The sequence below is a fragment of the Panthera leo genome, chromosome B3 (genome assembly GCF_018350215.1).
Source record: "Panthera leo isolate Ple1 chromosome B3, P.leo_Ple1_pat1.1, whole genome shotgun sequence".
Taxonomy (NCBI): Eukaryota; Metazoa; Chordata; class Mammalia; order Carnivora; family Felidae; genus Panthera; species Panthera leo.
This window is the reverse complement of record NC_056684.1, coordinates 140,877,691-140,889,930: the sequence shown is the minus strand read 5'-3', so window position 1 is coordinate 140,889,930 and position 12,240 is coordinate 140,877,691. Positions and strand designations below refer to the sequence as shown.

The 12,240-nt window shown below is 51.5% G+C and overlaps 1 protein-coding gene across 4 annotated transcripts in view; it reads left to right on the top strand.

Annotated features, from left to right (window-relative positions):
• Window positions 1–12,240, top strand: part of BCL11B (BAF chromatin remodeling complex subunit BCL11B) — a 92,659-nt gene that overhangs the window by 5,143 nt on the left and 75,276 nt on the right. For 2 of the 4 annotated variants that reach the window (XM_042944247.1, XM_042944245.1), the window contains exon 2: window positions 8,471–8,836. In XM_042944247.1, the coding sequence (XP_042800181.1) occupies window positions 8,471–8,836 (366 nt within the window). Of the gene's footprint in view, window positions 1–8,467; window positions 8,837–12,240 lie in introns of all 4 variants that reach the window. The other 2 variants (XM_042944246.1, XM_042944244.1) reach the window with 1 other exon arrangement.

Below are 12,240 nucleotides of genomic sequence, written 5' to 3'. Positions count from 1 at the left end.
TATAGGCTTGCTAGACCCAGCGTTGCTAATACCTTTCACCCCCAACAGTGCCCTTAATGGATGGCTCTTAACGAGACTCTTTCTCTCCTAAACGTGTAATTTAGTGCTGGGGCATATATGTGCTTTTGATCACGGGGTTTCTGGATCTATAATGTCTTCTCCAAGTTCAAGAAATCTGCAGACAGCACAGTTAACCCCGAGTCTTGTGCTTGAGTTCAGTATATGGGCAGAAGAGGTTGCCCTGAGACTGGAAGGAGTGCTTTATTCTAACCTGAAAGAGAAATAAATTAGGTCAGACAAAAGCCTAGTGCTGTCATCAGCTGAGAAAGAGGCTTCACTCTCCAGTGCGGAGGGCCAGCAATTTATCTGAAGATTTCTCTACTTCATTCAATGTTTGAATTGAGCCAGTCGCGAGCATATCGCGCCTCATTTGACAACTCAAGATGAAGTGGCACAGTCACCTCACAGCCTTGGGCTGGGCAGTGGCCTTCGGCCTGCAGAATATCGTTAAAAAAATTCAGTTTAGAAATAGCCAATCCTTCACCTTGGAACTTGGGAGAGTTTCACGAGCTGTAACTAAACACGAACTGCAGATATGACGGTGCTTGACAAAAACGATGTATGTGGGGAGGGTAGAGATGGGGTTCTTGACCTTTGGGGACGGCCTCCTGCATCCCGTGTGGCTAGAGGAAGGCCCCTCTGGCTGTCCCGTTAGGGCCTACTTTTAGCGGAAGCTCTCTGAGGACTTGGGACTCCAGGTTTAATGCTGGGGTCACATCTGGGAGGACAAGCAAAAATAAACGCTCCTTGGGGACTGCACCCAGCACCACACGGTCAAGTTGCTGATGCCGGCTGAGCATCCTTCTCTGAAGGTGGTGTTAGCTGTAGGCACACTGACGTATTTTTTCATGGGGAGAGGGCACAGAGAGATACTGAGAATGAATGAATGTCACCCAGCTGCTCTGAGTATGGCTTTGTCGCTTCGCAGTGCTCTCCATTTACTCAAATGATCGGGTCTGGGGTCCTGCGTGCCCTGTGGGCCCCCCCCCCACCCCGTTCCCTCTTCCCACAGATCTCTCTTCCTTTCCAGGGAGGCAGTGAGATCTCCTCGTGTTCTGGTCCCCATTTCTCTACCCCTCCCCAAGAAAAGCTGTTTGTTGATTGCCTCTTTTGAGCAGTACTTTCCCCAAGGCGTGTATAAAAAGTGCCAACAGCAGGCTATTTGGAGACCCGCGAAAGCACAGGGACACACTTTTTTCGTCTACTGCACGAGCCAGTGCGGGGGCGGGGGGGCGCGGGGGGTGGGGAACAGCATCGGTTTTACTGGCAAAAGTGACACCAGATCGAGGTTTGATTAATGGTGCTGCGTTCACCGGGACTTTGCGTCCGGCATTTTGACACACGCAAGTCTTTTGTGTAGTTGCTGAAATTCAAGAAATTCATTCTTTCTTTCTTTCTTTTTTTTTTTTTTCCCTCCAAGAGAGCTGATAATCTGCTTGGGTGTTGAATTAGCCAGCCCGAGTTATTTTACTAGAGTGAAATCCCAGACCACACAAAATTAAGTAACTTCAAAGTAAAAAAAAAAAAAATCCTCTGTTGTATACAACTTTTTTTTATGACCTCCTTCCACTGAACTGCAGAAATACAAATACATTTGTGAATGTGCTGGTGAGTTCTTTACTAAAACAACGCGCATAAATGACTCGAGAAAGTTGAATGCCAGTGTTGCTGTGATTAGCGTGTGCTTCAGAAATGGATGTGCTGCTAAGAAAAAAAAATTTTTTTTTTCATGGGGTCATGTTTAAATTTCTACCTTGGAAAGGAGATGTTGAAAATGGCTTCTGTCCTTCCTCTGTCGCTCTCAGCCTCAGAGAATGTCCTCCGGCTAAAGGCTTACAGGCTGGTGTCCTGTAAGGGTCCTTCTTTTCTTCTGCTTAGCACCTTTGAAAAAGCATAGCATTAAATAAAACAAATTTCTTCATTTGGCCTCAAAGCGTGCTTTTATATCCTGTCATTATGAGCCCTGTTGTGGCTCTGCAGATTTAAGGCATTTGCAGCTCTGTGGACTCTGCTGAACGTGCTTGGAAGGGTTTCTATGGTGGTAAATCTTTTTTCTTTCTTTCTTTTTTTTTTTTTTTTCTTTTAAAGCAACTATTTTATTTATCAAAACATAGGTCACTCCATTCTCTGGTTTTGTGGAGTTGGCTTTTTATTAGTAACCTTTTAGTCATGGACAGGATCTGTGAGCGCACCTGAACGCTGTTTTCTTTATTCATTTCGCCCTTTTTTTTTCTTTGGCTGCCTTTGAATGTGTGAGACCAGGCCCCCTGAGCTCAGTTTTTGGAGTTCTGGAGAGGTGGATGCGGTGGGGGGAAGGGAAGGTCGGGTGATGGTCTGTAGTGCAAGTTGGGGTGTTTTTCAAGGAGCTGTTGTTGACACCAGGCTGGGGTGTGTAGGGCAGTGTGTGCATGTGGGGGGGTCCTCCTCCCACCCTCAGACCTCCCCATCCAGCCTCTGTCACAGGGCTGGGTGACTGAGATTCTTCCTGTACCCCCAACAGGAATCCCCGCCTTCCTGGAATGCAGGCCAGACTCAGGCCTTCCCCTGCAGGCCCCGTCAGCCAGACCCCAGGTCATGTCCACGGGTTGCCCAACAAGGCAGTGTCTTCACAGTCTTCTCCCTGTCTTCCTACCCTGCTGCCAGAAATCGCGACAGTTTCGCTGGAGGCTCCAGCTGGGGTTGGTGTGGAGCAGAAGGGGCCTGGTGGGGTGGTGGCCCCCGCGTGCGCCCGCCCTGACAGCGGATTTGAGGGCGGTAGACAGGAGGCCTTTGGAGCATCTGGGAGAGGCACAGGGTCTCGGCCAGCAGCTCTGAGACCTGGACCGGCTGCACTGCTCAGTCCTCCCGAGAGGGCAGGGGGTCAGGTGAAGGAGCTCACCTGTGCCAGGCGGCCTGCTTATACCTGCCAGGCTGTGTCCTCCCAGGGCCAGAGGCCGCCCTCGGCCTTGCTGGCTGCAGGAATTCGGTGGGCAGATGGGGCTGGGGCTCCCACCCTCAGACGTGTTCTAACCCCTCCTGGCCCCGTGAGGCCATTCCTCCTAACGCATGCCTGGCTGGGGTGACGTTCTGCTCTTATCTCGGCTGCCTCTGCCGGGCACTTCATTATTCCCAATGTTCGGAGAACTTCATAAAACCTCTTGTCGTGCCTTTAAGCGCCATCTAGTCATAGATTATTTTCTCCACCAAGAATTGATTCCTTCTCTCTCCCATCCACCCGTCTCCTTCCTCCCCTCCCCACGGTTGTTATTTTCTCTTGGATCCAATAAATTAAAAATTGATGGCAGCTCAGAAAGTGTTGCGCTCCGTCGAGTGTGCGTGTTGGTGGCGGTGGCGGTGCCGCCTGGAGTCTCAGCCCCTCCCGGAACGTTCTCGGGGAGGAGAATGAAAAGATCCCTTCACAGATTATTGGTGAGCATGGCTTCCGTCTTCGTAGGAAGCAGGTGTAAAGTCTCCAGTCGGACGCAGAGCTCTGGCGGACAGATGCTGAACATTTCTCGTAAACGCGCGTACACATCATGATGGCGGCCGTGACGTTGGTGGCACACGATTTTAAGAGCCTGGCACCCCTCCCCCCACATCCTTCTCCTACCCACTCCCCCATCACCGAAACAATAATTCTTCATAGGTTTCTCTTGGACTGGGGCTTAGCGGTTAGGGATTTGGATTTGAATCGGTGCAGGGTAAGGGCGACATGGGCCTGTGTGCTGTATGTGAAGCAATGCACACACACTCTGGGGACAGCAGGCGGTCGGCCCCTTGGCTGGAATCCCCCAAAGGGCAGGTGCATGGGCAGTTGTTACAGATGGACCAGGGCGGGTGGGGCCCTTGGAGCCCTGCGTGTGGGGGAAATCACTGGCCAGGTAAGGCCCTGCTAAGCCTCTGCAGCTGCTGGGGGGTCCTGTTGGCTGCTTGGCCGGGTCGGTGTTAACGATGTCTTTCCATTTCTGTCTTCTGCCCCAAATTCCTTCCCAGCGGAGCTAAGGCATGAGGGAGTTTGTCTTAGGCTCAAGCGCTTCCCCATCTACTTGACAACAAATAACCATTATTATTTGCGAACCCTGATTTCATTGCTTCTAAATGCGTTTATCAGCTGGGAGGAGGCCTACCCTTGTAAATAAAATGTGGTTTTGTTGTAAAAGAAAATTAACTCTGTGTGTGTGTGTGTGTGTGAGAGAGAGAGAGAGAGAGAGAGAGAGAGGCAGGATATGTATTTGTCTGGGAGCTTTAGGATTTCGTAGTTCAGAACTCACCCCAATGTGACAGCTGACCCTGCGTCCACTTGTTTTTCCTCTTAATAAGTCAAACATTTTAGCAATCCCTGTACTTTATTCGGCTCATAATAGTGAGAGCAGCAAGCAGTATTTTCCAGAGCCGCCTGACAGTTGGGGAGCTTTTCACGAAAGCAGAAATCCTCCCAGAGGAAGGACCTCATCTCTGCCTCCTTTCCTTAAGGCCTGAGTTTGCCGGACAAGGCAGCCTGAGGGGCTGGTTTGTTGGGTGGGTCTGGGAATTCGAAAAGCTGTTTTTGTTGTGTGTCTTTTCTCTCTCCTGGTGGTTTGTTGTCTCTGGGTGACCGTTTGGGCCGCTCAGGCTCTTCCAGCAGAGGCATGGGGTCAAGGAGCTGTGTGGGGCCCTGAGGCCCCAGGTGCCCGCAGGACAGGGAAAGGAGGGTTCCCGGAGGGCCAGACGTGTCTCCCTTTGCCCTTCCTTGAGCGTGGCCAAGTGGCTTTTTCTCCTTTTATTTCTTCCAGCGTTGATACGGTTCTAAGAAGGGACGCACACGCGCGCGTGCACACGCACCCCACACACCCGGCTTGGTATCCGCCTGTCGGCGGAAATGAAACCACAGCCTGTCTTTGGGGGTGTCTCCGAGGGCTGTGAGCACAAGCCTCCAGGCTCAGCCAGCTGTCTCGGTCCACCCCCTGCGACCCAAAACTTGACAGTTGAGGGGTTCATGCTGACTCTGTTCCCTGAACTTTGGGGGTCACGTTGCCACCTTCCTGGGAAGTATCTCACCCGGCAGGGCCCCACACCCCAGGGCTGGAGAGAGGAAACCCCATTCTTAGAGCTGTCATCTTTGAGTTTGACTTTCAACACTGACAGTGGGAGGGAAGATTTGTTTGTTTCTTTTGCCCCTGGCCCTCCCTAGGAGGCCGCTAGCTGGGCCCTGGGCCCTGGGTCTGGGAAGTCCGGGTTCAGAGCTGTTCTGTGGGACACCCTGCAGGGCTGGCTGCCCAGGAGGCTTGGCTGCAGGGGGGGAGCTGGGAGGAGGGGCGGTGCCCAGAGTCACGACTGCAGCACAGTGAAGGATTTTGGATACTTTCAAACTCGGTGCAGGGGATTCACAGGGCCTGCTGCATGAGGAAAGTGAAAAGGCGGAGAGAGCCAAATAAAGGAAAGAAAACCAGATGTTGCCAAAAAAAAAAAAAGAGAGAGAGAGAGAGAGAGAGAGAGGTTGAGAGAGAGAGAGAAAGGAAAAAAGTGCTGGTACCCAGTCCTTAGCAAAGGATAGTAGGCAGAGTCAGGAGCTTGGGGACAGGCAGGCTTCCTTGACCTTTGCTAATTCTGAAAGAAGTCTGTGTTTCTTTTGAATTAAAGGGACGAATTGAAATTACGTAGCTTAAACCCTGGGAGTAGAGAGGAGGTGTTGGAGCTTTCTAGAGCTCCTCCCAGGGGAGCGGACAGACAGGGCCGAAAAAGTTAATGAAAAGCAAAACAAAACACAACAAGGAAAAGAAAGATTAAACTATTGAGCGGCAGGAAACGCCTCCTGGTCCTCAGCGAGGATGGTCACGCTGGAAGGGTGGCCGCCTCGGTGACGGTGACGCAGCAACGTTGCCAGGCCTACTTGCGAGTGGCAGTTCAGACAGGACCGGGTCCGGCCACCCTTCCCACCACGGAGCTTGGAGCTTGCCCCGTCTGTCGGAATGCTCTGTTTCATTTTGTACTTTTTTTTTTTTTTTTTTTTGCTTTTCATCTCATTTCCTTTGTGCTTCTCTCCTTTTTTTTTTTTTAACAAAACAATATTTTGACATCCTCCTCCCATTTATTAGAGCTCCCTCTCTAGAAATGGCGCACAATACATCCTTATATTTCTAAAGAACTGTTTTCACAGCCCTCTCCTTTGGCTCTGAAATTATGTATATGTAATTGGTAATTAAAGGTGCGAGCTTTTCAATATAAACAGTATTGCTCAATGTTAGATCATTAAAGGGAAAAGAAGCACCGAATAATTACCTTTTACATTCTGACAAACCGTTCGCAGGAATCTGGGTCCCCCCTACAACCACCGTTCGGGCGTGAGGGTTGTGATTACATTTGAGCCATACCAAAGCATCTTTTCATAAAATAAATTGGTAAATTAATTATGTATCCAACTCCTTTTTAAGTAAATTCTTGATTTCTTTCTTTTTTCTTTTCTTTTCTTTCTTTCTTTTTTTTTTTTTTTTAGAGTGTAATTAATGGTTCCCAGGGCTGGCTTGGTGAAAACTGTTTCTCTTACCTTTTAGGTTCTTTGTGTTAGAGGTATGCCGGCAACAGATTTAGGATTTCCTCATCCTCGTGGTATTTTTGTGCTGCCATGGGTCTAATGCATGTCTCCGTGTAATTCACGGAGGAATCTGTCTGTTTTTCTGTAACCACAGGCAGGATCTCAAATCGTAACTTCCCTTCCCAGCAACACCTGCGTATCAACCTGTCCACGCGGGTTCGACCATGTTCTGTGGATTACACTGCCCGTTCTAGATTCAGCATCACCCGTGGACTCTCACAGGCCCTGAAGAAGCTGTGTTTAGAAAATACAGAACAGTGATTTATATGGAGGATAGAAGATGCCACAGAATTTTTTCCTTAAATTATCTGTTCTTTGGCTCTGGCCCGTCAGTAACTTCACTGCCACGGAATGTGTTTTCCTCCCTTCCATTCCTTCTCTCTGTTCCTCTGTGGTTTTCATCATCCCTCACTAAATACCATACAACTGAAAATTTACCTGCCTCCTCGGGTCGCAGACCTCTGGCTGTCCCTTGGCTTTTCTGAGGACCCCGACACTTGCTCTGTCTTTACGACTAAGTCGTTGGCTCCTGAAAAATTACAACCCAAGTTTGCTCAGACCCCGAGGGAGTGTGCAACCTCGTTGCCCACTTCCCTTATTTATGACACTTTCGGCTGCCGAGCCCTCCAGTTTTCCCCCTGGGTGTTGCTGCTTTTTGAGGCATTTATTGGCTTCAAAATATTTGGGTCCTATGTCCCCTACAAAAAAAAAAGAAAAAAAAAAAGGAAATATATCTGCTGCTAAAGAAACGTGAAAATGTACAGCCCATTGAAAGTGTGGCTTGTCATCTGCCAAGAAATGCGTTTGGAGCCTGAACAGTTTTTTTTTTGTTTTTTGTTTTTTTTCCTTTTCTTTTTCTGGGAGTGAAAATAAAACCAACCAACAAAAAGGACAGTGGGGGAGTTGATGAGTGTTGGGAAATCTACAAAGTGGTGGAGGGCTGACCAGGAGCAGGGTGTTTGGCAGGAAAGCCGGCTCCCTCTTTCAGCCAGCCGACTCTCTCGGCGTCCTTTCCCCGGCATTGTGTTTTTCTTCAGCATTTCTTTTTGAACCAACACTCACTTGTTGCTTTCTGAGCATGCGGGCTTCTTTCTCTCCTAAGGACTGGCTGCCTGACGCCCGTCTGGGGTTCTGCTTTCTTGTCTGGGGTGCAGCCAGGTCTGAGGTAGAGGAATACAAGCAAGGCTCCCATGAATGGGGAGGACATGAATGAACGCTGGAAGGGAAGGGGGGAGGGGCGGCCGAGCCAGCCCCGGCAGGGGGAACCGGCTGGAAGCTCTCAGCCTCGGCTGCCCACTGGAATCACCTGAGGAGTCTTAAAAAAACAAAAAGACAATCTGACTTTTGGATCTCCCTGTAACTGGTCTGGGCTGCCGTCTGAGCACTGTGTGTATATGTGTGTGTGTGTGTGTGGGGGGGTGGTGTTCGGAGCTCCCCGGGTGATTCTCAGAGGATGTAAAGCGGGAGAGACTCGTCTCTAGCTTGAAGCACTGGGCTCGTGACACTGAGCCTCTTGTGAAAGCGGGATGGGTGTTCTGTGCACGCGCACGTGTATGTGTTTACATGCTATGTCGTGGGGGGGGGTGCAGGGAGGGGGGGAAATCGACAGCAAATAAACTACAAAGCAGTCAGTTCAGCAGTAAGTTAAGCAACAAACGGGAGCTGCGGAGTTGCTCCTGGGGCCTCAGTTTGCCCATCTGTGGCTTCCAGGGGTCATGCACGGACTTGGTGAACTCTAGTATCCTGCAGCGGAGGGGCCCCCTCTTGGTGGGGAAGGGTTGGGATGGCCGAGGGGTGCCTGTGATTGCCTAAGCCCATCTCTGTCTTCTCTACCCCCCTCTCCTCTCTCTCTTCCAGCAGAGGCTGACCATGTGGAGGCCGCCATCCTCGAGGAAGACGAGGGTCTGGAAATAGAGGAGCCCAGCAGCCTGGGGCTGATGGTGGGTGGCCCCGACCCTGACCTGCTCACCTGTGGACAGTGTCAGATGAACTTCCCCCTGGGGGACATCCTCGTTTTTATAGAGCACAAGAAGAAACAGTGTGGCGGCAGCCTGGGTGCTTGCTATGACAAAGGCCTGGATAAGGGCAGCCCGCCGCCCTCTTCGCGCTCCGAGCTCAGGAAAGTGTCCGAGCCGGTGGAGATCGGGATCCAGGTCACCCCCGACGAAGATGACCACCTGGTCTCGCCCACGAAAGGCATCTGCCCCAAGCAGGAGAACATTGCAGGTATGGAGCGTTGCACCGGCCAGGGCACCGCTGCAGCCACCTCCCGGGTCCCACGCCTGCCTCCCCCCTCGCTGTGCCGGGGGCCGGTACCGGGAGGATCTGGGGCCTACGGGGATAGGACCACCAGCCAGGGCTGGCCCTTTCTGAGGGGCCACTGTCTGGGTGACTCTCAGGACGAGACAGGCCTGGGGCTTAGAGAGGCACAGCTGGCCGCTGGTGGCTTTGCTTTTGGCAGTGAGACTGTGTTGTGGGGCCTAGTCCATAGGTGGCCGGGAGTACGGAATGGAAATTCGGAAGGCTAACTGGCCCTCGGTTTGCTGGTGTTCTTGGCTCAGTCTCTGGCTGTGCAGCCAGATAGTCTTGGGTTGGCGTCTGTGTTCACGACTTGGACAAATCAGTTTTTCCATCTCTGAAATGGAGCTGAGGAGACCTATCTCCGTAGGGTTGTTGTGAGGTGGGATGAGATGTGGCCTGAGGGGAGGGCCTGGCAGGCGCTTTGGGACAGGAGCCCTCATCTCCTCCTCTTCCTCTCTCTGGCCTCAGATTCCCATCTGTAAAAAGAGGTGGTCTCAGAGGCCCCTTCTGATGTTGCCTGATCCTTCCAGGAGGTCTAAGGAAGGGGCTGTGGGGACGTGTTGGAGCACTGCGCCCCTCCCCTTCGGCATGCCCACCCAGCTGACCACCTGGACCAGCAGGGGTCGGGTTGCGTCCTCCAGCTGGGTCTGCTCGCCACAGTGAATTGGCACCCTCCGGGCCGTGGCCACGGCACACCAGAGCCTCGTCCGGGGAGCCCACGCTCCGTGCCAGCTTCTGGTTCGTACTTCTGAGCCTGGGAGGCCCAGCAGAGAAAGAAGGCCTTGGTTGCCCGTGTTCCCTGGAACCTACAGAAAGATGGCATCAGGGTGCCTGCAGATGAGGGTTCGGATCCTGCCGGTTGACATTGGACAAGCTGCTTCGAGTCTAGGACTCAGTTTCCTCATCTGTTAACAGTGGGTGAAAATACCGATGGGCCTGGTATGAGGACTGAATGAGCAAGGGGCTCCGTAAATGCTTTGCTAGCGGAACTTTCCCACCGGGGTCCCCTCTGGTGCCTCAGTGGGCGAGTAGGTGCCGGCTGAGTTTTCGGCATGGCAGCTAGCGGAGGTGCTGGAGGGACCGAGGCTCTGGGTGCTCCTCCTCGGAGGGTGGGCCTGCTGGGGCAGAGGGTCCCATCTCCCAGGAGGCAGTCAGGGCGATGCAGCAAGCAAGCCACCTGGCAGCTTGGAGAGGTTGGGCCTCAATGTGCCCATCTGTAAAATGGGATGAATGAGCTCTCTCTTGGGAAGAGACTGTGGTTGTGTGCAGACTCCCACTGGCACATGCCGGGTGCTGGGGAGACCCCGTCAAATCCTACTGGCCTGTGGGCTTTGCCTTCTGGTGGGGGTCCTGGAGTGACCCCTCTCACGCTGTCAAGTTGCCAAGGGCTTTGAGGAGAATGTCCAAATGCGCTCAGGGCCGTGGTCACGTAAACCCCGGTTTCTCAGAATGCCCTGTGGAGCTTAGCGATGCTGCCTTCGTTAGGGTTGGAACCTCCGGTCGAGAAAGGTGCTGGGTCCCTTAGGTTGGTGTTGTTGGTGTTCCCGTGGCTTTCTTTTCTTTGACACTGGGGGCGTAGTTTTCTCCAGTAGAATAAACACCTGGCGTCAGTGTCCACAGACCTTTCTGGCACGGGGCGGGGGGCGGGGGGGCTTCTGCCCATGAGACTCTGGTCCCTACTACTGTTTCAATGGATGGAAAGGCATTTTGCTTTCACCAAAAACCATCCGAATCCTCGTTTTACGTTGAAGGTATTTCCCAGCGAGAGCCTGCTGATCACTGTGGGCAGGTTTGTTTAAGAAAGCCACTGAATGTGATTTCATAAAAGGCAAAAGTTAATCTGCAAGGCGGCTTTGTCCTCATCCCCCCACCCCTCCCCGCGCCCCTTTTCTCGGGTTCTAATACTGCAGCAGCCTACAGTATTTTTATTTTATGTGTGACGAAAGATATTCTTGGCCTTTTCTGTTCAGCAACAGGACGAATGGATTTCTTCATTCTCGAAGAAATATGTAAAATAATCCCTTAGAAGTCTAAAGAGATATGTTTGTTCAAAGCATTTAAAATGTTATTTTAATCAAAGGCACAAAACAGTCTCCATGCTGTGTCAGCTGAAGACAACCACGATGTCTAAAGACATCATGCTTTCTTTCCAGTCTCCCTTTTCCCTTTTTCCCCTCCCCACTTGGGCACCAAATTTTCTTTTTCTCCTTCCTCTTCTTCTCCTTCTTCCCCTCCTCCTCCTTCTTCTTCTTCTTCTTCTTCTTCTTCTTCTTCTTCTTCTTCTTCTTCTTCTTCATTTAATAAAAAGGAAAAGATTAAAGAATAAAACTTCAGTGGCTCCAATGTGTAAAGGAATTTAATATGGTGGGAGCATTAATTATTTTAGCTTAATTGAATTCTGAGGACTTGCATTACTTGCATTTCTGTAGACAAGCCCTGTTTATTATTTCTCTGTGTAGATTAACAGTAAAGGAAACACAGATAACTTTCAGTTATTTATTGTAAAATAAATGTGTCAATTCATGTGTAAAGCAAGCTGCTCAAAGATAATTGAGTCTTTATATTTTAAGAGGGGGACTAGGAATCACAGGCGCTTCTCCGCCCGGGCTTCCGGAAATCCGCACAGCTGCTGCCCAGGCCCGTGGCACCGCTGGCCTCGCCCGGGCCTCCCCTGTTCCTGCTTCCCGTCTGTGCCGGGGAGGGATGCGCTCGAGCCCGTCCGTGCCCCGCTGTGCTTCCCAAGGCCGGTTGCCGGTGAGCCGGTGGCTGTTAACCTCTTGGGTGTTGGTCTCTGGCTTGGCTGTCGCGAGTGAGGTGCTCATGGTGACCCCGAGTGCCTTTTCTTTCCTGGAACCAACAGTCTGTGTGTTGTCCAGACGGGTTCTAGCCCTCCATGCTTCCAGAGGCGGGGATCCCGAGATGGAGGGGCGGGGCTGGCCTGTAAATATGTGGGCTCCCTTCCACCCGCACGGCCGGCCCCCCCCAGGGTGAGATGGGGGTTGAAATTCGGTCAGTCATTGCACCCCGGTAGGACTCTGGATCAGCCCTTTCCTTGGGACACTGCAGTTTGGAGATGGGCATAAAAGGAGTAGTTAATTATTTCTTTTCTTTTCTTTTTTTTAATGATAGAGAAGTAGGAGAGTGGCAGGAGGAACTTTCTGGACTTTGTATCCTGGAGGGCGTTCATTCTTCGTTCATTCATTCATTCATTCGTTTATTCATTTACTAAACAAGCACCTGTTGCTCTTCTCCTGCCCAGAGCCTCCCCACCTGGCCAAGGGGTGACAGAACCCCAGGGGGTGGGAGCATGGCCTTCTGGGCTGCTTCTC